The sequence below is a fragment of the Uranotaenia lowii genome, chromosome 2, assembly GCF_029784155.1.
Source record: "Uranotaenia lowii strain MFRU-FL chromosome 2, ASM2978415v1, whole genome shotgun sequence".
Lineage (NCBI taxonomy): Eukaryota > Metazoa > Arthropoda > Insecta > Diptera > Culicidae > Uranotaenia > Uranotaenia lowii.
In genome coordinates, this window is record NC_073692.1 from 318,468,544 (window position 1) to 318,496,432 (window position 27,889).

The 27,889-nt window shown below is 31.5% G+C and overlaps 2 protein-coding genes across 2 annotated transcripts in view; both read left to right on the forward strand.

Moving 5' to 3' along the window:
- The window catches only part of LOC129744723 (nyctalopin-like), a 481,144-nt gene that overhangs the window by 178,674 nt on the left and 274,581 nt on the right, over positions 1–27,889 (forward strand). The gene's annotated exons all lie outside the window — the stretch shown is intronic.
- LOC129742908 (putative uncharacterized protein DDB_G0286901) lies at positions 114–27,888 on the forward strand. Its single transcript, XM_055734850.1, has 3 exons — positions 114–860; positions 1,847–3,223; positions 27,589–27,888. Exons 1-3 carry the CDS (start codon positions 114–116, stop codon positions 27,886–27,888), a joined length of 2,424 nt encoding a protein of 807 aa, XP_055590825.1.

A 27,889-nucleotide genomic window follows, 5' to 3' on the forward strand; every position in this document is an offset into this window, starting at 1 on the left:
TTTATGAATTTTAGGAAGACCGTAAATCCTCGGTGGAGGGCAGTCCTAAAATTCATAAAGAAGACCGCCCGCTTCGACCGGTAGTGTCGACAGTGGGGTCAGCTACGTACCGAATGGCTCAGTTTCTTGCCAACGTGCTACAAAACGTCGTCGGCAAAACGAAACACCACGTGCGTAGTAGCTTCGACTTCGCGTCGGAGATCACCAATGTTCGGGTCCCTGAGGGTTGCATTATTTACTCGCTGGACGTCGTGTCGCTCTACACGAACGTACCAGTTCAAAATGTGTACGATATAATTGAACAAAAGTGGCGGGAAATTAGCGATTACACGCCGATACCATGGACTGAATTCAAACGCGCCCTTCACACAATACTTGGAGCGTCGTTTTTTCAGTACAATGGTAAAATCTTCGAGCAAACTTTTGGCACACCGATGGGCTCTCCTCTATCCCCGGTAGTAGCGTCTCTCTTGATGGAACAACTCGAGGAAACCGCCATCCAATGCCTACGAGATAAAGGTATCAACCTCGTGATGTATAAACGCTACGTCGATGACTGTTTGATAGTAGGTTATGAAAACGACATAGATTGCGTGCTAGCCGAATTTAACGGTCAATGCCCAAGCATAAAATTTACGCTGGAAAAAGAAACTGAAAACTCATTGCGTTTCTTGGATCTCAAACTTTCTAGGTGTCAGGGAAAGATTGAGAAAAACTGGTACACCAAACAAGAAAACGGAAGATATTTGGATTATTATTCAGAAAGTCCATATATACACAAAAAGAACACAGCGATTGCATTGATTGACCGGGCACTGAAACTTAGCGACGTTGAAAAACGTGAAATGAGCATCAATAAAGTCAGTAAAATACTTCATTTAAATAATTACCCAGATGAATTTATCAAATATATTTTAAAAAAGAGGGTAGATGCTATTTACAACTCGCAAAGCAACAGCACTACGGAAAATCTAGGAAAATACGTCTCACTAACATACATTCCTGGATTGAGTGAAAAAGTTAGTAGAGTACTGAAAAATCATGGCATAATTGCATCCTCGAGACCAATCAACAAAATTAAAACCTGTTTATTCACAAAAACGAAAGACCAAATTCCAAAATTAAAACAGACAAATGTGGTATATTCAATTCCTTGTGAATGCGGGAAAGAATACTGTGGACAAACATCTCAAACTCTGGAAAAAAGGATTAAAAATCATAAAACGAGTCTCAAACAAAACACCAGAGCCACAGGATTGACACAACATGCCATAGAACAGAACCATAAGTTTAATTTCGACAAAGCATATATTTTAGAAAGAGTAAACCAAGAAGGAAAACGAAAAACAGCTGAAACACTACACATAAAACTCAAAAAAGGAAGAACAGTAAACATCAAGCAAGATTCGATTGAAATTTCTAAAATATATAGCTCTATTATTAAAAAACTAAGAGAGACGCCACAATTCGCAACTAAAACGACGGATTCAAAAACGACGTCACCGAACACGACGACAACAAACAACATCACGACGACACCGGGAATGATAGACGCCAGCTGCTAGAAGCGATTCAAAACCGGACTTAAATCAAGTAAGACAGCCGTTCAGGAAGCACGCGGCGATACAAATCGTAAGTGCAAAAGTGCAGTGAAATTGTGATGAAATATTGTGAAGAATTTTTTGTATTAATTTAAGTTTTTTGTTTAAAATATAGTTTTCTGAGGATGGCTGAAGGTAGTAGGCCGAAACGTCAAAAGAATTGTTTGTATTTGATTTCAAATTCACCGAAAAGCATCAACTAGAAAAGCCAATAAGAATTAGCGGTGATCAAAGCTCGTTAACACAATAATAATAATAATAATAATAATAATAATAATAATAATAATAATAATAATAATAATAATAATAATAATAATAATAATAATAATAATAATAATAATAATAATAATAATAATAATAATAATAATAATAATAAAAATAATAATAATAATAATAATAATAATAATAAAAATAATAATAATAATAATAATAATAATAATAATAATAATAATAATAATAATAATAATAATAATAATAACAATAATAATAATAATAATAATAAAAATAATAATAATAATAATAATTATAATAATAATAATAATAATAATAATAATAATAATAATAATAATAATAATAATAATAATAATAATAATAATAATAATAATAATAATAATAATAATAATAATAATAATAATAATAATAATAATAATAATAATAATAATAATAATAATAATAATAATAATAATAATAATAATAATAATAATAATAATAATAATAATAATAATAATAATAATAATAATAATAATAATAATAATAATAATAATAATAATAATAATAATAATAATAATAATAATAATAATAATAATAATAATAATAATAATAATAATAATAATAATAATAATAATAATAATAATAATAATAATAATAATAATAATAATAATAATAATAATAATAATAATAATAATAATAATAATTATAATAAAAATAATAATAATAATAATAGTAATAATAATAATAATAATAATAATAATAATAATAATAATAATAATAATAATAATAATAATAATAATAGTAATAATAATAATAATAATAATAATAATAATAATAATAAAAATAATAATAATAATAATAATAATAATAATAATAATAATAATAATAATAATAATAATAATAATAATAATAATAATAATAATAATAATAATAATAATAATAATAATAATAATAATAATAATAATAATAATAATAATAATAATAATAATAATAATAATAATAATAATAATAATAATAATAATAATAATAATAATAATAATAATAATAATAATAATAGTAATAATTATAATAATAATAATAATAATAATAATAATAATTATAATAATAATAATGATAATAATAATAATAATAATAATAATAATAATAATAATAATAATAATAATAATAATAATAATAATAATAATAATAATAATAATAATAATAATAATAATAATAATAATAATAGCAATAATGATAAGAATATTCAAAATAATAATAATAATAATAATAATAATAATAATAATAATAATAATAATAATAAAAACATTAACAAAACTCTGAGAGTATTACAATGGAACATTTGCAGTATGAACAGATTGGACAAATTCGATAGCATCCTTGAGACAATAGAACAGTTGAATGTAACACCTGATGTAATTGTAATAAGTGAAACGTGGCTTACGGAAGATATCTGTTCAATTTATAATATACCCGGATTCAACTCTATTTTCTCGTGCAGAGACCTGGCTTATGGTGGGTTGGCCATGTTTATCAATAAAGATTTAGATTTCAAAACAAAGGTGAATGTTACTTGTGACGGATATCATAGAATAAGTGTCGAAATATCCATATGTGGTCAACTTGTCGACGTCCACGGAATTTACAGACCACCCGCTTATTCTTTCAGCTTGTTATGTGACCAGTTAGAATCTATTCTCTCATCCACATCTGATACACATTTATGCCTTATTGTCGGTGATTTGAATGTCCCTGTTAACCTAGTCAATACAAATATTGTGTGTAAATACAAATCATTGCTGGAATCCTTTAGTTTCCTTTGTACCAATTCTTACCCAACTAGGCCAAAAAGTCAAAACATTCTAGACCATGTTATATGTAAAATAAAAGTTATTGAACGCCTAAAAAATTACACAATACTGACTGATAAAATTGATCATTCACAAATCTTTACAACTTTTGAAATGTCATCAGAAAGACAAAAAGTGGCCTTGAATAAAGATATCACGGATCACACTAAACTTAATAATCTGTTTTCGGAATACTTAAGATCGTTCGTCCCAAGAGATAACGTAAATAATTGCATTGAAGAAATAGTAGCTACATACAATCGCATGTTTAAGCAGTGTACAAAAACAGTATCTAAGCAAATAAGCTTGAAAGGCAGATATTGTCCTTGGATGTCTTTTGACCTATGGGCTCTGATTAAGTTGAAAGATAATTGTTTAAAACGAGTAAAAAAAACATCCTAATGATAACAATCTAAAAGAAATGCTTGTGCACATTAACAAAAAACTGCACCATAAAAAGAAAACGTGTAAACGGATGTATTTTGAGAGATTACTAAATGATACTACCCACTCTAAACTCTGGAAAAACATCAACCAACTCTTGGGTAAATCTAAATCATCGACACCAATTACACTCACAGAAGGTGAAGAACTCATGACAGATAAAAAACTTGTTGGCAATAAATTTAACAGATATTTTTCTTCGATTGGATCAGATCTTGCTAAGAAAATACCCGTTGAAACTGAATTTGATGTCTTGTCCAACATCAACGAGGTTCAGAACACAATTTTCTTGCAACCAACGCACAATGGGGAATAAAGTGTACAAACCGCGAAGAAATTCAATATCTTTCGTACTACATGACCCAAATCCATGAAAATATACTATTCTTTTGTAAAAATTTACGGAGAATCGATTGAACATAGTTTCAAACACCGCACAAGCTTACGAACGGAGATATAGTGCCTTTTTAGCCCCTTATTCCCCTATATTTTGTAAACATTCCCGAAAAACACTGATTCGAACCAGAGAATTTTGAATGAAAACAGACCTATCGTGTGTAATTTTTTCTGAGGAATCGAATGAAGGCTGTTCTGGCCTCCGCACGCTTCAGAAAATGGAGTTATGGCTGTTTTTACCCTCAATTCCCCTATATTTTTCAATTATTTCAGAAAAAAGCTTATTCGAACTTAAAAATTTTGAACCAAATGGGTTGTATTTTGTGTGATTTTTTCCGAGAAATCGAATGAATGCTGTTTGAGCCCCCGCACGCTTTGGAAAATGGAGTTATGGCTGTTTTACCCTAAATTCCCCTCAATTTTTCAAATTGTTAAGAAAAAGCATGTTCGGACTTGAAAATTTTGAATCTTTTGGGACGTATCTTGTGTAATTTTTTCCGAGGAATCCAATAAAGGCTATTTGAGCCACCGCACGCTTCGGAAAATGAAGTTATGGCTGTTTTTACCCTCAATTGCCCTACATTTTTCAATAATTTAAGAAAAAAGCATGTTCGGACTTGAAAAATTTGAACCAAATGGAATAAATCCTATGTGATTTTTTCCGAGGAATCCAACGAAGCCTATTTGAGCCACCGCACGGATAAGGAACAGGAGCTATGGCTGTTTTACCCTCAATTGCCCAACATTTTTGAAATAGCTCAGAAAAAGCATGTTGAGACCAGATAATTATGAACTAAAAGTAAAGTATTTTGTGGAGTTTTTTTCCGAGGAATCGACTGAAGGCTGTTTGAGCCACCGCACGCTTCGGAAAATGAAGTTATGGCTGTTTTACCCTCAATTCCCCTACATTTTCAAATTGTTAAGAAAACGCATGTTCGGACTTGAAAATTTTGAATTTTTTGGGACGTATCTTGTGTGATTTTTTCCGAGGAATCCAATGGAGCTTGTTTGAGCAACCGCATGCTTTGGAAAATGGAGTTTTGGCTGTTTTTACCCTCAATTCCCCTACAGTTTTCAATGGTTTAAGAAAAAATCATGTTCGGACTTTAAAATTTTGAACCAAATGGGTTGTATCTTATGTAATTTTTTCCAAAGAATCCAACGAAGCCTATTTGAGCCACCGCACGGATTGGAAACAGAAGTTATGGCTGTTTTACCCTCAATTTCCCTACATTTTTCAAATTGCTCAGAAAAAGCATGTTCGGACTTGAAAATTTTGAACCAAATGGAACGTATCAGGTGTGATTTTTTTCGGGGAATGCAACGAAGCCTATTTGACACACCGCACACATCGGAAACAGGAGTTATGGCTGTTTTACCCTCAATTCCCTTTCATTTTTTCAAAAAGTTCAGAAAAACCATGATCGGACTTGAAAATTTTGAACTAAACGAGACTTATCTTATGCAATTTTTTTCGAGGAATCCAATGAAGCCTGTTTGAGCCACCGCACGCTTTAAAATAGTGAGTTATGGATGTTTTTACCCTCGACTCTCCTACATTTTTCAATGATTTCAGAAAAATGTAGGGGAATTGAGGGTAAAAACAGCCATAACTCACTTTTTCAAAGCGTTCGGTGGCTCAAACAGGCCCCATTGGATTCCTCGGAAAAAATTGCATAAGATAAGTCTCGTTTAGCTCAAAATTTTTAAGTCCGATCATGATTTTTCTGAACTTTTTGAAAAAATGAAAGGGAATTGAGGGTAAAACAGCCATAACTCCTGTTTCCGATGTGTGCGGTGTGTCAAATAGGCTTCGTTGCTTTCCCCGAAAAAAATCACACCTGATACGTTCCATTTGGTTCAAAATTTTCAAGTCCGAACATGCTTTTTCTGAGCAATTTGAAAAATGTAGGGAAATTGAGGGTAAAACAGCCATTACTTCTGTTTCCAATCCGTGCGGTGGCTCAAATAGGCTTCGTTGGATTCCTTGGAAAAAATTACATAAGATACAACCCATTTGGTGCAAAATTTTAAAGTCCGAACATGATTTTTTCTTAAACCATTGAAAACTGTAGGGGAATTGAGGGTAAAAACAGCCAAAACTCCATTTTCCAAAGCGTGCGGTGGCTCAAACAAGCTCCATTGGATTCCTCGGAAAAAATCACACAAGATACGTCCCAAAAGATTCAAAATTTTCAAGTCCGAACATGCGTTTTCTTAACAATTTGAAAATGTAGGGGAATTGAAGGTAAAACAGCCATAACTTCATTTTCCGAAGCGTGCGGCGGCTCAAACTGCCTTCATTCGATTCCTCGGATAAAACTCCACAAAATACTTTACTTTTGGTTCAAAATTATCTGGTCTCAACATGCTTTTTCTGAGCTATTTCAAAAATGTTGGGCAATTGAGGGTAAAACAGCCATAGCTCCTGTTCCTTATCCGTGCGGTGGCTCAAATAGGCTTCGTTGGATTCCTCGGAAAAAATCACATAGGATTTATTCCATTTGGTTCAAATTTTTCAAGTCCGAACATGCTTTTTTCTTAAATTATTGAAAAATGTAGGGGAATTGAGGGTAAAAACAGCCATAACTTCATTTTTCGAAGCGTGCGGTGGCTCAAACAGCCTTTATTGGATTCCTCGGAAAAAATCACACAAGATACGTCCCAAAAGATTCAAAATTTTCAAGTCCGAACATGCTTTTTCTTAACAATTTGAAAAATTGAGGGGAATTTAGGGTAAAACAGCCATAACTCCATTTTCCAAAGCGTGCGGGGGCTCAAACAGCATTCATTCGATTTCTCGGAAAAAATCACTCAAAATACAACCCATTTGGTTCAAAATTTTCAAGTTCGAATAAGCTTTTTTCTGAAATAATTGAAAAATATAGAGGAATTGAGGGTAAAAACAGCCAAAACTCCATTTTCTGAAGCGTGCGGAGGCCAGAACAGCCTTCATTCGATTCCTCAGAAAAAATCACACACGATAGGTCTGTTTTCATTCAAAATTCTCTGGTTCGAATCAGTGTTTTTCTGGAATGTTTACAAAATATAGGGGAATAAGGGGCTAAAAAGGCACTATATCTCCTTTCGTTAGCTTGTACGGCGTTTGAAACTATGTCCAATCGATTCTCCGTAAATTTTCACAAAAGGAAAGTATATTTTCATAGATTTTGGTCATGTAGCACGAAAGATATTGAATTTCTTCGCGGTTTGTACACTTTTTTCCCCATTGTGCAACGGATGAAAATGAAGTAAACTCAGTCATTATTACCCTTAAAAACAAAAAAAGCTGTGGGCCTGATAGTTTTCCCGTAAGTGTGTTAAAAAATAACAGCATTTTATTCACTCCCATCCTCAAACAGTTTTTTAACTCAATAATTGAATCTGGACGCTACCCAGATTGCCTAAAAACAGCAAAAGTGACTCCTATTTTTAAATCTGGCGATCCAGAAGATGTTAGCAACTATCGACCAATATCAAGTCTCAGCGTATTTAGCAAAGTTTTCGAGAAGTTACTAGTAAATAGAATTTCCAATTTCCTCAATTGTAACAATGTTCTATATAGTATGCAATATGGGTTTAGAGCAGGCTCAAATACTCTTATTGCAATTTCTGAACTTGTGGATTCCATAATTAAAGAAATTGATTCCAAAAATATAAATGGTGCTTTATTCTTGGACCTGAAAAAGGCGTTTGATACGCTTAATCATAGCATCTTACTGGAAAAATTTAATAAATATGGAATAAGGGGCAAAGCAAATGATATAATTCACAGTTATCTTTCGGATAGGAAACAATATGTAGTTGTTCAAGGAGTAGAGAGTGAAATTAGAAATATTGGTGTAGGCGTCCCACAAGACAGCAATATAGGGCCACTACTTTTTCTTTTATATATTAATGATCTATGTAAACTTCCACTTTTAGGTACAGCAAGGCTTTTCGCAGATGACACAGCACTTTTCTATACAGGAAAATCTCCAAATGTCATAATCGATAACATGGAGCATGATTTAAAATTACTATCCGCATATTTTAACAGCAATTTGCTATCATTAAACTACACAAAAACAAAGTATATGATATTTCGCTCGGCCAGGAAAGTCTTACCACAACATAGAGACCCTAGCATGAACCAGTTTGTTATAGAAGAAGTAAAAAACTTCAAATACTTAGGTATTCACTTGGATAGTACTCTTTCGTGGAATTGCCATATAAAAAACCTAGAAAAAAGAATTTCTCCTCTTTGCGGTGTCCTCTGGAGGCTACGACGTTTTGTGCCTCAACATGTCTTGTTAAAATTCTATTACGCTTTTATCCATTCAATTTTACACTACCTTATCTCAGTTTGGGGTCGAGCATCTCAATCACATTTACAAAAGCTGCAATCCTTGCAAAACAGATGTCTAAAAAATATTTACAACTTCCCTATTTTACATCCAACCAAACTTGTTTACTCCTCCAGTGCTCATAACATCTTACCATTAGTAGACCTTTGTGACTTCCAAACTATCATGTATGTTTTTGACAATATGCACTCATCAAATACCATCCAAAATATCAACTTTAGAGCTGCAATAAGAACACACAATACTCGTCATTTAAATTATTTACAACGCTGTCGGTCATTAACAACTTTAGGACAGAAAAGAATTTCTTTCATCGGACCAACCAAATATAATAACTTACCCAATGATCTGAAAGAAACAAATCGTCGATCCATATTCAAAAACAAACTGCTTCAAATTTTTAAAGAAAAAAAAAGTCGTTAAACGAGTCGAACAAAGCTTGCTTTAAGTGTAAAGATTTTTAATTTTGTAGCGTTAATTTTTTATAATTTTTTACTTGAAGTGTTAGTTTTTTTTTAAATTTAGTATAGTTTTATTGTATAATTAGTTTAACTTTGTTTCAACATGAATCTCTTCAAAGGAAACTTTTTCCATTGAGATTCATAGTCTAAATTAGTGTAAATAATATTCATCACATTTCCTCGCAATTAATTAAATAATGTTTGTGTTCTCAGCATGAGTAGATTTTGTTCGCGTATTAATTTTTATTTTTCAATTGCTGCCAGACGTGCTGAGAACAGTAGCGTCCATTACCAGGGGGCTCAAATGAGCCTTTTGGTGTGGGGGAGTGTGGTGGGCCGCTACAAAAAAAAAAAAAAGAAAAAAAAAAGAAAAAAAAAAAAAACAAAAAACAAAAAAAAAAACAAAAAAAAAAAAAAAAAAAAACAACTTAACGATGTAAGGAAAAAAAGAAAAAAAAGTTGAACAATTTCCTTCAGAATCCATCGTTATCAAATCGATAGCTGACAAAATCCTTGTTTATACCAAAAAATACTATTTGTGAGTGGTGGAAAACTATGAGAACACTGTCAAAAATGTCCCCAAAGTTAAAATCAAGCATTGGAGTGAAACACATGATCGGCAACTACGGTTAAGGGTCATCAGGGAAATCAAGCCTCATACTTAAAATTAGAATTGTGAATAACGATAAACTAAGTGTAGATCGCTGAAATTTCCCGCCAGTTTTTCTCCGATAAGCTAAAAGTGTATTCTAGCTGTGATTTATAAAAATCTCACCTCAAACAACAATTTTTTGCAAGTTCTAGAGCTCGTAAGCTATATAGCCGGTTCCGAGGCATTATTTTAATTTTATATTTCATTGCCAGTACCGAGGCAATGAGACAGGTGATTTCTGATGGACGACAAAACTTATAAAAACCATACTTCAAACAAATTCCAGCAGTTGAATCCTCTAAAATTTCTGATTGTGGCAAAGTCCCTTGCGGATCAAAGTATGTATTTGCTGGTTGTTTTGTGAAAATAAATAATGATTGACCAAGGTTTTCGCTGTTTTCAAAAGCCTGAAAAGAGTAACCTTCGCAACCTACGAGCTAAACTAACCAATTATACTTTAAATTCAATCTCATGATGGTTTTACTTCGTTTTGTCATATTTTGCTAGCAGATATTCCATTAAAAACGCTTTTTAGTGGCTTAAAAATAATCCAGTTTTGTTAATTTGCCTTTCTTTTAGAAGAAAAGTATTGGACCGAAAATTAGCAGAAATTGAAGAAGGAGTATGTAGCCACCTAAAGTACAAATTTTATGAAGCATAAGCTAGAAATACTGATCAATATCATAACAGAAAAATGTGTGCGCTGGTCGATTGGAGATACCAAGAGCAAAGTAGGAATTTTTCTAACAAAAACGATAAATTTTATTTCAAATTTTTTTGATTAATTTTCAGAAGATTACTTTCATTCCCTTCATAGACAGTGAAACGATCAAATGAATGGTTTTTGAGATACACTCATTCGTAATTGTCCCATTTTTAAATGAACTACGTTTTAAATGTGTATTTCGCAACCTACGATCTTATCTAACCGATTATATATACTTGAAGTTCAATCTCATGATGGTTTTGATTTGTTTTTGTATGATTTTGCCAGAGTACATTTCAATAAAAACGTTTTTTAGTGACACATAAAAAATCAAATTTTGTTCATTTTGAAATAGCTTAATCTACCAAATTTCCCTTAGTTTCTTTTTAAAAAAAGAACGATTGGGCCAAAAAGTAGCGGAAAATGAAGGGTAGGGTGCCGCCACCCAAAATATAGATTTGACAAAACATAAGTGGGGAAAACTTTTTAAAAAAGGCAGATTAGTTTCATGGGACGGGTTAGTGATTTCAAGAGTCGAAATTTGGGTCAGGAGTCGGCTAAAGGGGTCGTCGATATCAACTGTTTAGTGTTCTTGATATATTGACGTTATTATACTTTGGATTGAGATAAAAATTAACACATAGGAGTTTTGTGGGACGCTCTATTGCTTTCAAGTTTCAAACTATCGGTCAAGGGTCGGCAAAAAAGGTTGTCCGTACGATCTTTATTAAAATTTGCATATGAGGGTTTTACAGCACAGGTGTCAAAATTTGTAGGTCAAGATTTCATGTGACAAAATTAGACAAGGGGTCTTGAAATGGAGTTTTCCAGTATTAACGAGTTTTCCAGTAAGGACGAGGCTTAGTCTTGTGTTTAAGTTTTCTATTGGGAGACAGAAAAAAGGGGTTGACCGTATTAACTGTTTTATGTTTTTGCAATAAGTGCTTTATTATGCATGACTTACAGAGGAAAATTCATTCACGATTGTTTCACAAAACTTACAATTGATTCGTGGAGTCAATTTGCAATGAGACGAAAGAAAAAGGGTCGTTCTCATAAGCTTTATCTTTCATATGTTTTAGGAATAACTCCGATATTATGCATCCCAACTAGACGAAAATTCATACAAGAAAGTTCTTATCGACGGGCAATCAATTTCTTATTTTAAACATCAGTTTGGTAAATAAGCAAATAGGTTGCTTATTATATTTTCCGGACGTATCCAGGCATTTGATTTCAAATGATCAACCCAAAATCTGGGCAACACCTGGGCAAATTTGGTCACTAATCCACGGTTGAAACCTTATCCGCTCTTAAGTGTCAATTTGACACTATTGGAAGTTTTAAGGCTTGAAACTTTTTTCAGGCGCATCAAAACAAGACGATTTCTTTTGGGGCTCCTAATAAATTTATAAAATGTTTCATTTAGCATCATTAGTTTTTTTTATGGACGCTCCCTGAAAGCCCAGTAAAAACTTTCTTATCCGATTTGAGTGTCAATTTAACACTCCTGAAGTTAAAAAGTTTCAAATTCGTTTCCACAGCTATGAATTTTTTTTTTCAAGAAATACATCAATAAAAACATTTTTATGTAAGAACAAAATGTTCCGAACATTATAGTTAGTTAGCTTCCCCGCAATTGAATTTAAAAAAAAATCTGAAAAACATCCCTTACTAAGACTCGCATAAGTTATATATGGTTTACTAAATAAATATGATTTTAGAGTGCATGAAAGCTGAAGATAAAGCTACACGATGGATTATCGGTACAATTTTCACATTTTCTCATACTTTCGGCGAACAACAATTTAAAAATGTAGTTTTAAAAACATAATTTTCATTTCACCTCTTGTAAAAATGGTTTTATAGATGGAAAAGTTGTTCAAAAAAGTAGTTTTGAATTCGTAAAGAATTCAATTTACTAAAATTTTTCTAATTTGGCTATATGGCGGAAGTTTTCGGAGATTTGAAATGTTATCCATTTTTTTACCTTCCCGGAGTTTGCACTTAGTTTTCAGTGAATTTTCCCTGTTTAGACCACTTAGTATCAAAGCAACAAACAAACACAGGTAGCGATACTAAAAATTATGGAATGATTTTAGGTTTTAGGAAAGTTGAGTGCAAGCTCAGGGAAGATTACAAAACAAGGATATCATTGAAAATTTCAAAAAATTACCGCTAAATAGCCAAATTTGAAAATTTAAGTAGGTTTAATTCTCTACGTGTCCATAATCTAATGATTGCAAAAGGTTGGGAAATAATATGAATTTTGTAGCCGTATTTTCGAAAAAACTTTTCTATCTATAAAACAGTTTTCACAAGAGTTGTAATGAAAACTAGGTTTTTAGACTACTTTTTTAGCGATTACAATCTTGTCAATTATCCTGAGTGATTTTCAACTCTGAATCATTCCTTAAATACCTTTATAATATACCTCAAATAAATATTCTGGGCTATCCACCCAGAATAAACTGCCAGAACAGAACACTGCAGGGTAACTCATTACCACAAGCTGTGTTTTCTGAGTTTAGCGTGCATGATTAGAACTTTTGTATTGTTGTCATCATCATTAACCATCATCAACTGTCACCCGCTATTGTCATCAATATGCGAATTGACGAAAGAGAACGAAACCATAACAATCGGTTTGAGTTTTTTTTATTGACGTTAAAATGATTCTATTGATGTAATTCTTGAAAAAAATATTGTAGTAGCGCAAAGTTTTAACGTTTTAACCAAGAAGTGTCAAATTAGCACTCTAGGGACTGTAACGAATATAAAAATCATGGACGGATGAGGTTAAAAACCAAAAAGAAAACACTTGAAATATTTTTCTATACAAAGAAACGCATCAACAGATATTAAATCGTATTTAAGGCTTAAAACCGGTCGTGATTATAGGGATAAAACTTGCCATAAAAATTTTCTTATTGGGCGTTAAAATTAAAAAAAACCGTATAACTTAGTTTAATAAAGAATAAATCAATTAACTTAACTAAGTGAATAAAATCGGACATAATCCGGGCCTTTTCCAACGTATTCTGAGCAACCGGGCTCTACCGGTCTTCCTTCAAATTGTGTGTCAAATATTTGGGCAAGTCCTGACCAATTCAGACAATCTGGCAACCTTACTATAAATACTGTAAAATATTTCAAACAATTTTGTCGTGAAATCGCGTCTCGGTTATCAATCCAAAACACATTCCTAAGCTTTAAAGTTTAAAGTGACCGATGTTCGTACGGGATCGCATGTCTTTTGTAGTCTTCATTATATAAAAAAAAATGTCAATTAAAAATCTTGGAAATTTCCAGGCAAATTTAGTCAAATCCCAGAAATAACTCACCACAAATCAAGAAAAAAAACTTGAAAAAAAATTTACTCTTTTAAAAGAACTTATCAGTAGTTTTAACTCGTTTTTAAACTTTCAAAAACCATTCATGATTTTTTTATCAAACTTGCTCAAAAAATTTCGTTTAGGATGCACAAAAAAAAATTACAACACAATTGGTATTTTTTGTGGTTTTGGCAAATCAAATTGTTTTATTCTGACTTTTTTGATGAAATCTGGGCAACCGGGCCAGACCGGGCAATCTGGCTGTAATTAAAAGTTATTTCCTTTTGTAACTCAAAAGACAAATCATTGTTTATTTATGATTCAGTTGATAATGAGCTGAGCTCTCTAAATTTGGATTGCCAGAATTACGGGCCGGACAAATTCTTACAATTTCATACCGACGAAAAAAAAATCTGGCAAAATATGGGCATTTTATATCGAAATTGACGACCAAAAATTCGGGAAATATCCGGAAAATATCCGGGCAAATTTTGTTAAAACCCAGAAATTACTCAGCAAATATGAGGAAAAAATATTGAAACTTGATTTTTCATCAAAACTCATCATCAGATCTCTTTTTAAGACTTCTTAAAAACCTTTCATAATTTTTCATAACTTGCTCAATAATTTCATTTTTGAGGCGTAGATTAAAAAATTTAAAAAAATATATGCTTTTTGTGTTGGAATCGCTAAACAAAGTAAATAAATCCGGGAAAAATACAAGCAACTTGGCCGTGCTCGACTGTTGCCAAATTTTGTAATAAATATCCGGGCAAAACCGGACAATCTGGCAACCTTAATCTTAATGTATGGTAAATTTTTCCAAATGTTTTTTCGTTCCGAGAACATTTATTTGTACATCAATTAGTTTTCTAACGTATTAATTTAATTTGGATTAAGAAAAAAAAAATCTGGTCTAGTCAAGTCTAGTCTTATTGTTATTGCAACGTTAAACCACTTATAATTTGGAGTAAAATTTCACGTTTGACTGGTTTTATTGTGCCTGATTGCGTCTACCTGAATCGAAACTTAACGTCGTCTTCGTCTTCGTCGTCGGCGCGACCTTTGCCTCGAACGAAATTCCTCCCTGTCAAGTTTGCAACGTTACACTCGAGTGACTTTCCTGAATTCAGCAAATTAAATTTTACTCCTTCTCTGCCGGGGATGCTGCTCCTAAATACTAGACAGAGTTTCCACTTCAACATTCTCAGCTCATCAAATTCGAGGCGGGGGCGGCCATTGAAGCTCTATTGAAAATCAACCTGCCGGCAAGATTTCCAATGGCAAGGACACGAAAGGTGAAATTTTGTATTTGTAGCAAAGTTCAACTCGCCCGATAGTCCTAAACCAATCCTTCCTCTTTCTCGAGGTGCTCTCGATCCCGTGCCAAAGCTCAAAAGAAAACATTTTGTTCATTCCTGCAGAATCAGAAGAAGGAAAAGCCGAAATTCTGACGAATCCCCAAATTGGAAAGTCAAGTTTCGTCGGTGTCAGTTCAAGGCCTACGGGCCAATAATTGTGTCCGGGGCTTTCACAGCTCCAGAAATCTTTCGTCTCCGGGAAGGAACAAAATGACATCCTTTGGAATGTTATTTCTCAACGATGACGAGCCAACAACAACAACGAAGTCTTTGCCCATCCCCAAACCCTTCATTTCCTTTACCCACCTTCTTTACCTTCAAATTTCTGCACCAGGGCTTAAAATTGGAACTTGCTTGAAATTCTGCTGCTGCAAAACCTACATTGGCAAGCATGAGCCATCATCATCGGTTGATTGTTCGCCATAGTTTTTGAGCGTAACAAACAGGAACCAATTTGTGGCAACGAGCCAGCAGTCAGCTGCTAGAGAAAAAAGGGGCAAGAGGAAATCTTTCGATTTCACTAGAACCGGAAATTCGGTCCAGCTCTGCAGTGATTAGGGCAATCAGAAAGTAATCATCAATTCGGAAAATGAACATAGGAAATGAAATCGGATAAAGTAATTTCTACTTCAAATTATGTGATAAAAATATCTATTCCAGATTAAAAATAAGTTCAATGTTAGAAAAAATATCATTGAAAATAAAATATTAAGACTTTTTGTCAACAAACAAAAATACAATTGAGTAAAACAATAAATACAAATCAAACTAATGATTTTGACGTCAAACTACAGATTTAAATGAGTAATTTTAGGCTTGAATTGAATTATTGTTTCATTAAACAGACTTTAAGTTAAGGCTTGGAAATATATGAGAATATTTTATTCCAATGATTTAAAAATTTGGGTTAAAAAAAGTTATAAATGAAAATTAATTAAGACATCCGATAAACATTACTGATCGAACTCATAACATCTTACTAATATCGTCTCGGCAATTATTTTTCATAGTCTATGTGCCACAGCCAATCCCAAAAACGCTAAGCAGTAGCCACAAGGCGGCAATGATTTATGGTTTTATTTTGTCAGATTTAAGTTTTTTTTTCAGATCTAAGCTTTTTTTTCTTCATATTTAAGCTATCATCTCCTATGCTCTCAAGGCAAAAAAAGCTTAAATCTGAGTAAAAAAATGCTTGAAAAAGAGATTCACTAACACTTTGCAGATAGATGTTGGTCACACGATACACAGATCCCTGCAACGATTCAGGATTTGTCAATGTATTGTGTGACCAACATTAATTTGCAAAGTGCTAGTGAATCTCTCTTTTAAGCTATTTTTTAATCAGATTTAAGCTATTATTGTCTTGAGAGCATAGGAGATGAAAGGTTAAGTCTAAGAAAAAAGCTTAAATCTAAAAAATAGGCTTAAATCTGGCACAAGAAAAGCTAAAATCTGACCGATGTGCTCCACACGGATTATATAGCATTGCAGCTTCCAGTCGTTTTTCTGGTATTTTATTCCATCCTCCTTTCAAGGTAGTCCTTTGTCTTGTGAAGGGAATGGGGAAGAGAATTGATTTATATTGCATGTGAATTGGGAACGAGAAACTGTGTTTTTCTCAGATCCCTGCAACGTTACACGATTTGTCTGTGTATCGTGTGACCAACATCTTTCAAATATGTGCTCGTGAATCTCGCTTTTAAGCTTTTTTTGCCTTGAGAGCATAGGAGATGAAAGCTTAAATCTGAGGAAAAAAGCTTAAATTTGTCAAAAAGGGGAAAATCTCAAAGATGTGCTACATACGGTTTGAATAACATTACCGGGATGTGGTTTTTCTGAAACAAAAAAAATGTTTGTTTTTGTATTTGCTTCATACACACGCACATACGCGCAGCGTCTTGTTCGAGTTTATTTTCCTGGCAGCTTTATGATTGCAAAATGTTGAAAAAAACATAAATTTTAAACTCGATTTTTTAAACGATTTTACTATCTCTCTTTATAATAAAGACTACCTTACAAAAATTTGAAAAAATGTAATTTTTTTTAGAAGTTCCATCTTATAACTCTTAACTTCAGCTTTCATGAACATTTAATCAATATTTTTTTTGAGTAAATCATATGTGACTTGCGGTAGTTTTAATTGGGGATGTTTTCCGGATTTTTTATTCGAAAAGTTTAATTGCGAGGAAGCAAGTGGATAATGGGTGATACGGTCAAAATTTGGTCAAGGAAAAACGCGTGTAAATCGGTGAAATCGTTTATTTAAAAAATCAAAATCTTTTTCAAGTTTAATTAGTATAAAATTCAGGAAAAATATTCAGTTAGGCTTCCACTTTTCCAAATGCGAATTGCCGGGCCTTACGCTTAACCCCTGACATCATATTTTGTACAGCCACCTTGTCCACCTTCTTCGCCGCAAAAAGCTAGTTTGTCTTGAACTGCTGCTCGTCCTTAGCAATTTTTTTGGTCTTCTTTAAGTTTCGCTTGACAATAGCCCAGTATTTCTCAATTGGGCGAAGCTCTGATGTGTTGGGAGGGTTCTTGTCTTTGGGAATCACCTGTACGTTGTTGGCGGCGTACCACTCCATGGCCTTTTTACCGTAATGGAAAGATGCCAAATCCGGCCAAAACAGTTTAATTTCTTGGTTGACAGTCCCGGAAGCTATGAAAATGCTGCTTTTCAAGCCACAGGTACAGATGGCTTGCCAAACTAGATATTACTTCGCGAACTTTGACAGTTTCATGTGCTTAAAAATATTTGCTACCTTTCCCCTTCCTTTTGCCGTATAAAACTCCTGTCCCGGAAGCTGCTAGTAGTCGGCTTTGACGTTTGTTTCGTCGTCCATTTCCACGCAGTCAATCTTCGTCAGCATCGTCGTGTACAGCCTCCGGGATCGCACTCTGGCCGTCGTATTTTGTTTATCATCGCGATTTGGAGTCACTACCTTCTTGTAAGTCGATAGCCCGGCGGTAGTTTCGCTTGAAACTACCGGCAACTCTCTTTGTCGTCTCAGCGGCTTCCGGTTTTTATCACAACACACATCTGAGATATTAAAAGTGGCCCACGATATCCCACTTTCCCCTACATATTTAGAAATTAATTTCTATCAACAAATGAAATTTTTTTTGAAAAACTATAGATGGATTCCGAACATGGGATTCGTTTTTGAGGTTTAAGCATCAGTTATGAGTCAAGATTGTTGATATTTAATGACCGTAAACAGGGGGAACTTTGATCAACCGGGAATCATGATCAGCATGAAATTTGTGCAGATAATCATCATTAACTAAGTCTGAAGTTAAAATATCTAAACATTGTTTTCTACATTTAAAAGCCTTATAATTAAGTTTCAAATAGACTAAATTTGGTTTGTAGTTGGAGATTTTTTTAAATTACTTAAAATGTAGTTTTAAATTGTAAAAATTTCTGTTTTTCGAAGACTCACAAACAAACACCACTCCTGATAAAATGATAACATTAAGCAGCAAATGGGCTGTTTTATATAAAAGTTTAACTTTTTAACTTTGTAAAAGTATAATTTTAGAGTTATATTTATGATCACTCTATGATAATTTTTGGATATTAAAAAATGGATATTTTCTATGAGAAAACCTGTATAGAACAAATGGCTAAATATCTGATCAAATGGTTAAGTTTGAAGAAAAAAAGAACATAGGAGCAGAAGGTGGACCTAGGGAATTGCATGGAGATAAAATTTCATTTGTTTTTGAGGCCAACAAATATTGAGAAATGTTTATAATTTTTGCCCCTCAATGTATGCAGCAACATTGATCATCTTTGTGTATTTGTAAATTCGTTTATGAAAGAAAACGTTAAAATAATTCAATTGAGTTCAAACAAAAAATAACTGTTACTGATGTTTCAAGTCTTCTGTGCTTATTGGCATCAAAACAATCATTTTAATGTTGAGATAGGTTATAACCATAGTGATCAAAGTTACCCCGAAACATGCAATCTGGTTTTGTAACAAATATTCGAATAAGGAGCTTGTAATAGAACCATTTTAGTTGGAACCATTTACAGAATAAACTATGAAAGAAGTAAAAATTTGTTTGTCGAAGGAAACACCTTTTACCCCATTAAGAAGTTAATTGCAAAAAACGCAATCAAAGTCATAAGTTTTAATTTTTGAAAGCTGTTTAATATAATAAATATTTGATTACACTGAATAAAGTTTATGTAAACATATCATTAACAAATGGTTTCATATGCTTTTGTAGAGGCTTAAAACTTCCATTTAATTTTTATTGCGAACTCAGAAAAAGGATGCTCAGATTTTCGATTCCCGGAAACGCAAAAATAGCTGGGAAATGTACACTCTAAACATGAATTATGAATGTTCTATTTTTATTTTATTTTTAATTTGATTCATTTCCATTGCAACATGTCAAACCATATAAAGTTAATATTGCTAACATTCGATCATTTTCAAACTTACCTATGAAAATCTCTGTTGTTCATTTTCAACAAGAAGAAAAATTTCAAAAGAAAAATAACCGGACAAGAATTTTTCCCAAAAAAATTGCTAAAATTTTGACCTTTCATCAACAGGTGATATGCCAAAAATGAACTTAAATTTTGAAAAAGTTCAGTCAAGTATTTTCTGCAGTATTTGCTTCAGAAGGCATTTTAATGTGGAACCTCATATTGATGGACGGATGTAAAATTAATAGTTTCTAATTTTTTTCTTCAAATTTTGTTTAATTTTCTTGAACCCTCGCTCTTTATCAGTAACCCTAGCCAAGCATCCAGCATTTTCTTCCAAGAGCATTAACCCTACTTAAACAACCACCTTACCTTTCGGAAGAAAATTTTCGAGACATCCTTCCGGATTGGAAACTTGATCAAGAATCTTTAGCTCAGTCCGTCTCTTTGTTCAACCCATTCCACCACCATTACACCGGAAGTCAACCCTTTCGTCAGGCAAGAGAAAACAAAAACCAACCGGGGCAGCATTCCTGCAGCCTAAAAATACAAAACCCCAACTATCCGGCAACAACCTTCTAAAGTCTCCATTATTGATTCTATTTTTTTTCTTCTGGGTTTTGTTATTTCCTGGCGTGTGCCGCCGCGCCGTTTCGAAAACACAGGAAAAGGTATTTAATAGGGATAAAGGAAAGGTATAAAGTAATTTAATTGAAGCGACGAACTTTGCAGAGACCGGGCAGGGGTTCCATTTTTGGCTCGAGTTGGATGTCGAGCCCCTCGAATTGGGGCTGATTGGGGACGACGAAAAGGGAGGTAGTTTTCCGCAAGTGATGGCAAAAGTTCGGAATCAAATGGCACAAACCGGCTTTGGTTCGATCGTTTTGGGTTCGGCGAAAAGTCATTGTGTGTTGTGACTTCTCGGAACAAACGGACCAAATGAATGGACGGAGGCGGAAATTGGGTAGAAAACAAGCTGGAAGTGGAAATGTCCTCCTCCTCCCCAGGGTTAACAATGATGAGTAAAAGGACACGAAAGATGTTGGGACCTGACGTGAGATGTCATCCGAAATCGATTGAGAAAAATTTGTTCGTCGAAGACAGTTTGCTCTTGGGCTATGTTCTTTGCTGGCTGTTAAGTGGGGGGCTTTTATTTTAGTAGAAAGATCTTCAAGTTTGTTCTATCTTGTGGACAAATCGATACGAAATTAATCGAGTTTTTATGTGTTTTTTTAACTAAATGTAACACATTTAAACTAATAAAACTTACCTTGAAAATTTTATAACAGAATTAAGATTAATTTTTTTTTCAAATAGGCTAATACAATTTTTTCCCATTTTGTTTTTTTTTTTTCATTTTTCAACTAGTACTAGAAAAGTAGAATTGAAATGTTTAAAATTTTTTAATCGATTGTACCTTACAACATTAAACGTTTGGATTTCAGATAAATCAGCATTAAAAAAATAATTTTTAAGTGATCCTTATACGCATTCAGAAGAAAAAATATTTTTAAGACTAAAATAAAGAATTTAAAATTTATTGAACTCTAAGTTTTGAAAATTGAATAAGTTTTTTAAATTCTTTTAAGAAGTGTCTAAAATTTTTCTAGATTTTTTTTTGCTATACCGGCTTTTCAAATAAAAACATATTGTTTTTGAAATGATAACAATTTTCAACAGAATTTATAATTTATTTTTTCTTTTAACTTATACTCTGTTTAAAAGTCTATGTTGAAACATATTATTTAATTTTTCAGCATTAGGATATTTAATTTTGTTGAAATATATTTCATAATTTTGTCTTAATTTTTTTTCAATTTTGTAGATAGAAAACATTCAAAGAAAAGAAAAACGGGACAAAAAGAATTGTGATCTAACTTCCTGAAGTTTCCGTTTATTTAAATTATAGTCGAGTTCATATTTTCTACACTTATTTATGCTTGTCAGAATGAACTTTTTCTTCAAAGACTTCAGTTAATTTTGATGATTGATGAAGGTTATTCTAGAGTAACAATCTTGACTAAGAACTGAATGCCAAAACCTCGAAAAAGAATCCCAGGTTCAAAATTCTAATACTTTTTCAAAATTTTCTCACTTGTTGATAGAAATTCATTTCTGAATATTAAATTTTTAAATGAGATTATATTCATTTCTGAGGTTCTGGTTCCGTAGTATCAAAATCAAAATTGTATATCTGCTTTCATGTTGCGGATTCTGTATCTAGTCCGGTTCAAAGCATCATTTAAAAATTTGTTTTGAAATCGGCGTTCAAATTTGGTTTTGCATTTCATTCCAAATTTGATTCATGGTTTTCGAAGCTCAAACGCATTTTCAATATTTCTAAATTTATTTTCTGGATGTGAAAAACAATGAGGAACCATCAAGAGTTTTTTTTTCATATTCAGATCCGAAGTTTTTTTTTTATCTTCATTCTTATGCAGAATACAAACAATGCAAAGCTCTAAAGCTTGATAGCTTTCAAAGATAAAGACTCAGAAACTGCTTCTTAATTCGAAATAATTTTTTTCATTCGGATTCGCATGTCGGTTTAAATAAAGATAACTGATTTAATGAATTCAGATTTGAATGAAAGATGCAAGACTGGGAGCTCCGAAATAAATTTCAATTCTTGGCCTTTTTTCAAATTCTGAACTGGAATCTAAATTTAGAGATCGTTTTATATTCTTGGAATCGTGTTGAAATTGCTGAACATATCCAAAATTCAAATTGTGAATTCAGGTCAGAACTCAGATTTCGAATATATATATATGCAAATCACAGTGTAAAATTTAGCATGTAAATGAATTTCACAGTCAAATTAACACAGGACCGCGGAAAAATTTAATCAAAAAATACCAGTTATCAACACAGAAACCATTGGACCAAATGATACAAATTTAGTATCCCTGAGCTGCAGAAACTATTGTGTTCAATTTTGTAGAATCAAATTTAATGATTTTATTTATAACATCTGACTTATGCTTCTGAATGTCACACATTCGGGCAAGAGATAAAATGAGATATCACGTTTTTTGTCTGCATGTGTTGATATTATCAAACCTGTTTTTTAGGAATTTAAATGATAAATTTAAAGAAGAAATTGAGTTTATTTTGCACGTTTTGTTTAATTTTATAAACCTGATTTTAATTTTCAAATGATCTGTAGATATACTTTAAATTTTGGAATTGAATTTTAATGAAAATATTTGCTTATATTGAAACATGTGAGCTTGCCGTAAACATTTTTGCGGAGAATTCTATAAATTTTTGGTGTTTTGATAAAAATTTTAAATATTGAATTTTATAATCATAAATTTTAAACTTGGAAGTTTGCTAGGATAAAATTAGATTCACAAAAATATAATCTTTTATTTTTGAACATTATATTTATCAAATTATCAAATCATATGAACTTGATAGATTTACCTTATTTGGTTTGAGCGTAGTGTTAGACTGTTTAAGATATTCGTGGCTTTTTTAAAAAAAAAATCTAATTTTACTATCAATTCAAATAAGCAACATTCACCAAATTATTATGAAAAATCAAAGATTTCAAATTTTAAAGAAATCAAGATTTTTTTTCAAAAAGTTCTTCAAAACGAAACAGAATAATCTATTAATGTGAAATGAACCCAACAATAAATCATGAAATAGTTTTCAAAAAATTTGTTTAATTTTTGTATGAATGCTTTGATCGAACAAATTTATTTAAAAAAAAAAATAGGTCATCGGATATGTCGTTCGATTTTATTTCAACAATAAGTTCAAAATAAAAGACGAATTTCAGAAATCATTTGTCGTTTTGAAAAACAATTTCACACCTCCATCTCAGTTTTCTATAATGACAAATTGAAATAAATCATATTATAACCATTTCTTTAAATTTGCTTTTATTTCTGGACTACAGCTTGAATAAAAAAAATGTTAAGATAATTTAGAAATGAGAAAACAACGACCTTTTTTTAAACTGAGATGTCATGCTTGATTTTTTATTGTTCGGATTAAAAGCGAAAACTGGGTCAAAGTTCAAATGTATAAAAAGATAGAAGTTTCAAGATGAATGAAATAAGAGGACATTTTTAAATCCAAACTTCAACAGTGGGATAACATGCCTTGAAAAACTTTAAATGTAAATATTTAACCAAAAAATGTTTTCTTTATAAGTTTTTTCACTTTTGGTTTAAGACTCTTGGTTGTAATCCAAGATTAGATAGGAACTTACTTCTGCTTATTTAAAGATCTTAGGCAATTGTTTAACTTCATCAAATTCCTGGTTCTGAATCTATATAGGAGTTCAAATTTTATATTTTATACGATGATATATTTTATTTTGTGTTAAAAATGAGAAAAATGTTTTGGAAAATTTATGACTGATTTATTTATATATTTTTACTTACATCTTATACAATTTTTAATGATTTTTCGGGATTTTTTGTAAATTCTTTATTCAATGAATTATTTTAGAATGCATTGATGGACCAAATTTTCTGTTTCATTCCATAAAAAGATCCTTCCTATAAAATGAAGCTTAAATCTCCTTAAAAATTGATTGCAGTTAAATTTAATAAATTTGTGACACAAAAGTTTTTTTACTCTCTGGGAATGTTGAGGGGAATAAGATTAAACAAATAAATTAAAAAATGAATGTTGAATAAGCAATTAATTTAAAATGTCTTATTTTTGAAGATTTTGCTTCAATTTCTATTATGAATTTTCTAAATCATAATTAATGTTATTTAAAAAATATACCATTTGCAATTTAAGTTCCAAAAAATTTTACAATTTTCTTGGACACTATGTGTATGTTGCTGATTAAAAAAAAAATTATTATTAAATTCAAAACACTTTATTTAAATTAAAAAAAATGTTTAATAAATGAAACACTTCAAAGTTTCTCAACTTTAATTAGACTTTTTTTCTCTCTATATTGCGGAAAAGTTATTATTGTTGAAATATTTTCCTTTATTGTGTTTAACCCATGTTATAGTTAAACATAAAATGAAATCTTGCCGCAGCCCGTGGCGTAGAAGATAGCCTTCAAGTCTTCTAAGCCAGTGCGTATGAGATCGAATCCCGGTCATGGCATACATAGTACACTTTCTGTGGGTTGGTGGTTTTAGCTTTTGTAAGGTGCTAGCCATCATAGCCTTGAAAGATGTACGCTTGTAGTTATGAAAAAAAAGGATTCTCTTCGAGGAAACATCAAGTTTCATTGAGATCCTGTATGTGTTTGTCTTCGTTTAAATAGTTTCATTAGAATTATAACGATTTTTATTAAATATCTAACCAATTTGAAGAGATGATGAACGAAATATATTCAATAAATTTTGAAGATTTGAGTGTGAAAATAGTTTTGTTTTATTAAAAAAAAAGTAAACTTTTTTCAATCACTCATATAATTTTTAGAATGCATTATGAACTTAAATTCATTGCAATGCTTTTTGAATAGTTAGAATAATATCAAATACAAACAATATTCGACTATGGCTACATCCGATTTTGGCAAGAACGGTTTTTTTTAAATAACATTAACTAACATTTTCCGCGGATCTTTTAGAACTTTGCAATCGGAACTTCAATGTATAACATTCATGAATGTTTTTAAAATTTTACAGCAATAACAAAAAAAAATGGATACTTAAAAAATGACGAAAAATATTTAAATATCACATAACTGAAAATAAATGCAGAGAAAAGACTAGACATTACAGGAAATATCCAAAAAAAAGAAGCAATATCACAAAAATAACAAATATTCTAAACATCACAATGAAAAATCTAAATGTGTCTAAAACATGATAGAAAAAAATTCTAAAACTTATCAGAAATGGACTTCAAATGGCGTAAGTAATAACAACAATGGTTTATTTTTAAGTCTTAAGTGAGAAAAATGTTGATGAAAAAACCGTTTAATTTGGGCACGGATCGATTTAAGCAAAATAAAGTTTTCGATCGTTTTACCAAAAAAAGGGGCCTTTAATTGGAAAAATAGTTTCTGCCAGAAAATTAAAATTCGCCAGGTAAATATTCATAATTCAACAATATCGGGCTTCAAAACAATAAAACAAACTAGAGATTTTAGTAAGTTTACTGCTTTGTTTATCAAAAGAGCAAAACAGAACGAATCAGTTTCATAAGTGGAAAATTAAACGAAACATTAAGAAATTTAGAAACTCTAGAACAGTTACATGTGGTATTATTGAACGAATTTAATTTTAACAAATATCTGACCAAATCAAATCATCAAAGCACGAATGCCACAAAGATGGTAAAATGTCTGAAATAAAACAAATGAATCTGTGAAAATATATCATTTATAATTTTTTTAACTAGAGTTGAAGATTCTTTGGAGATTATAAAACAACTAAACAAACAAATAAAATATTTTTTTAAATATTTATGTATGAAATCAACCTTGAAGTTTTCATGGCACTTGATGATGTTTTATCGTGAACAAATGTTATTTTTCTACTTGTCTGTGACAAATTTAGTATTAAATAAAATGAATTCATTTAATTTTTTCAAATTTTTTTTATTAAAAAATTGTTAATTTTCTTGCATCTGGGTTTTTGTTAAAAAGCAGTGAATAGCTGTTAGTCAATATTTTTTGTAATTTTAATTTTATTTATTTTAATTTATTTTGTAAAAATTATTTCATATTTCAACATTAAACACATTTATCAGTTTTCAATCATGTTAAATTAACAAATTTTTATAACATTTTTTCGGTGAGAAAATTAGTTACTTCGATTCTGTTTTCATTAAGATAAACAATATTTTTTACCAAAAAATATAAATATACACTTTGTTACACAATTTCAAGACCTTTAAACTGATAATCATGCTTTGAATTTAAAAAGTTCTTAAATAAAATTGATCTTATTTGGTTAAAATTTTTGAACATCTTACCTTTGATAAAGTTTTTTTTTAAATAGGAGAGGCATAATTTTTTCCATAGCAGAGTTTGGTTTTCCTGAAGAAAAATTCTTATTCATTGCTATTCTTCAATAAAAAGTAGTCCAGTTCAAGAAATTTGCTTGATTCTAAAATTTACATATACATACCAATGGAAATCCCATATCGCGTCAATTCGAGAACTTTCAAATATTTTTGTTTAAATTAGTTTGGTTTTGTTATGTGTTGCTAAAAGTTTTTATTTTTTCTAAGTATTGAACATCTTGCCAATGATGTTACAAATGATTTACAATTATATAAGTCGAGAGTTGTCCTAGTTTGAACGTTATGGTTATTTAATCAAAATATAACTTAGCTCTTCTGTTCATAGCGTGGAAACTTAGAAAAAAATTTATTCGATATCTTTAAAAAAGGAGAAATAAATGGAACTTTCGGATCGATTTATTTGGCTTATCTTAACTTTTTGTTGAGTTTATCCTGGGTTTCGACCGGATATTAGCCGGATTCTAAGTCAACAATTTTGAAACTGAATGCCCGGATTTTGCCAGGTTTTAAGATTAAATAGCCCGGTTTTGTCTGACCCGGAAACGTGCGAAAAAAAATTCTGTCAAATTTATCTTAAACTTTGTGATTCTGGCAAGAAGACAAAACTACAAAAATATTTATTGTTTTGTTTAAAAACTTTAAATATTACATATTTTTAGAACTGTCGTGTCGTTGAGTCACGTTCGATGACATCCATCAAATCGTCAAACATTCCCGTGAAGGTTTTCGTCACGATCTGACACTTAACCGGTTACACTCTATTAAGAAAGGTCCCGAAACCACATCACTCACAGTCGCTCTCGAGCGTTTCCTCTCTGTCAGAGTTCCTTCTGTCATCCATCGAACGACTGCGGCAATACCAAATGGAAGAAATGTCGTAATTATGTACGAACAAGGAAACCGAAACTTGAAACAGACCTACCGGCCTTTGAAGAGGGCTCGCTTCTAATTCATATTGTGTCGCATCATAAACCGCAATTGGTTGTAAATCTTCAAATTTGTGACACTTCCTTCGAAAACAATCCGACACAACAAAGGGCGGACGGCACAAATGTGTCACTACACTATTCGAACGGGAGCGTCTCCCGATTACTGGATGAAACCATGATGAGAGCAAATTAAT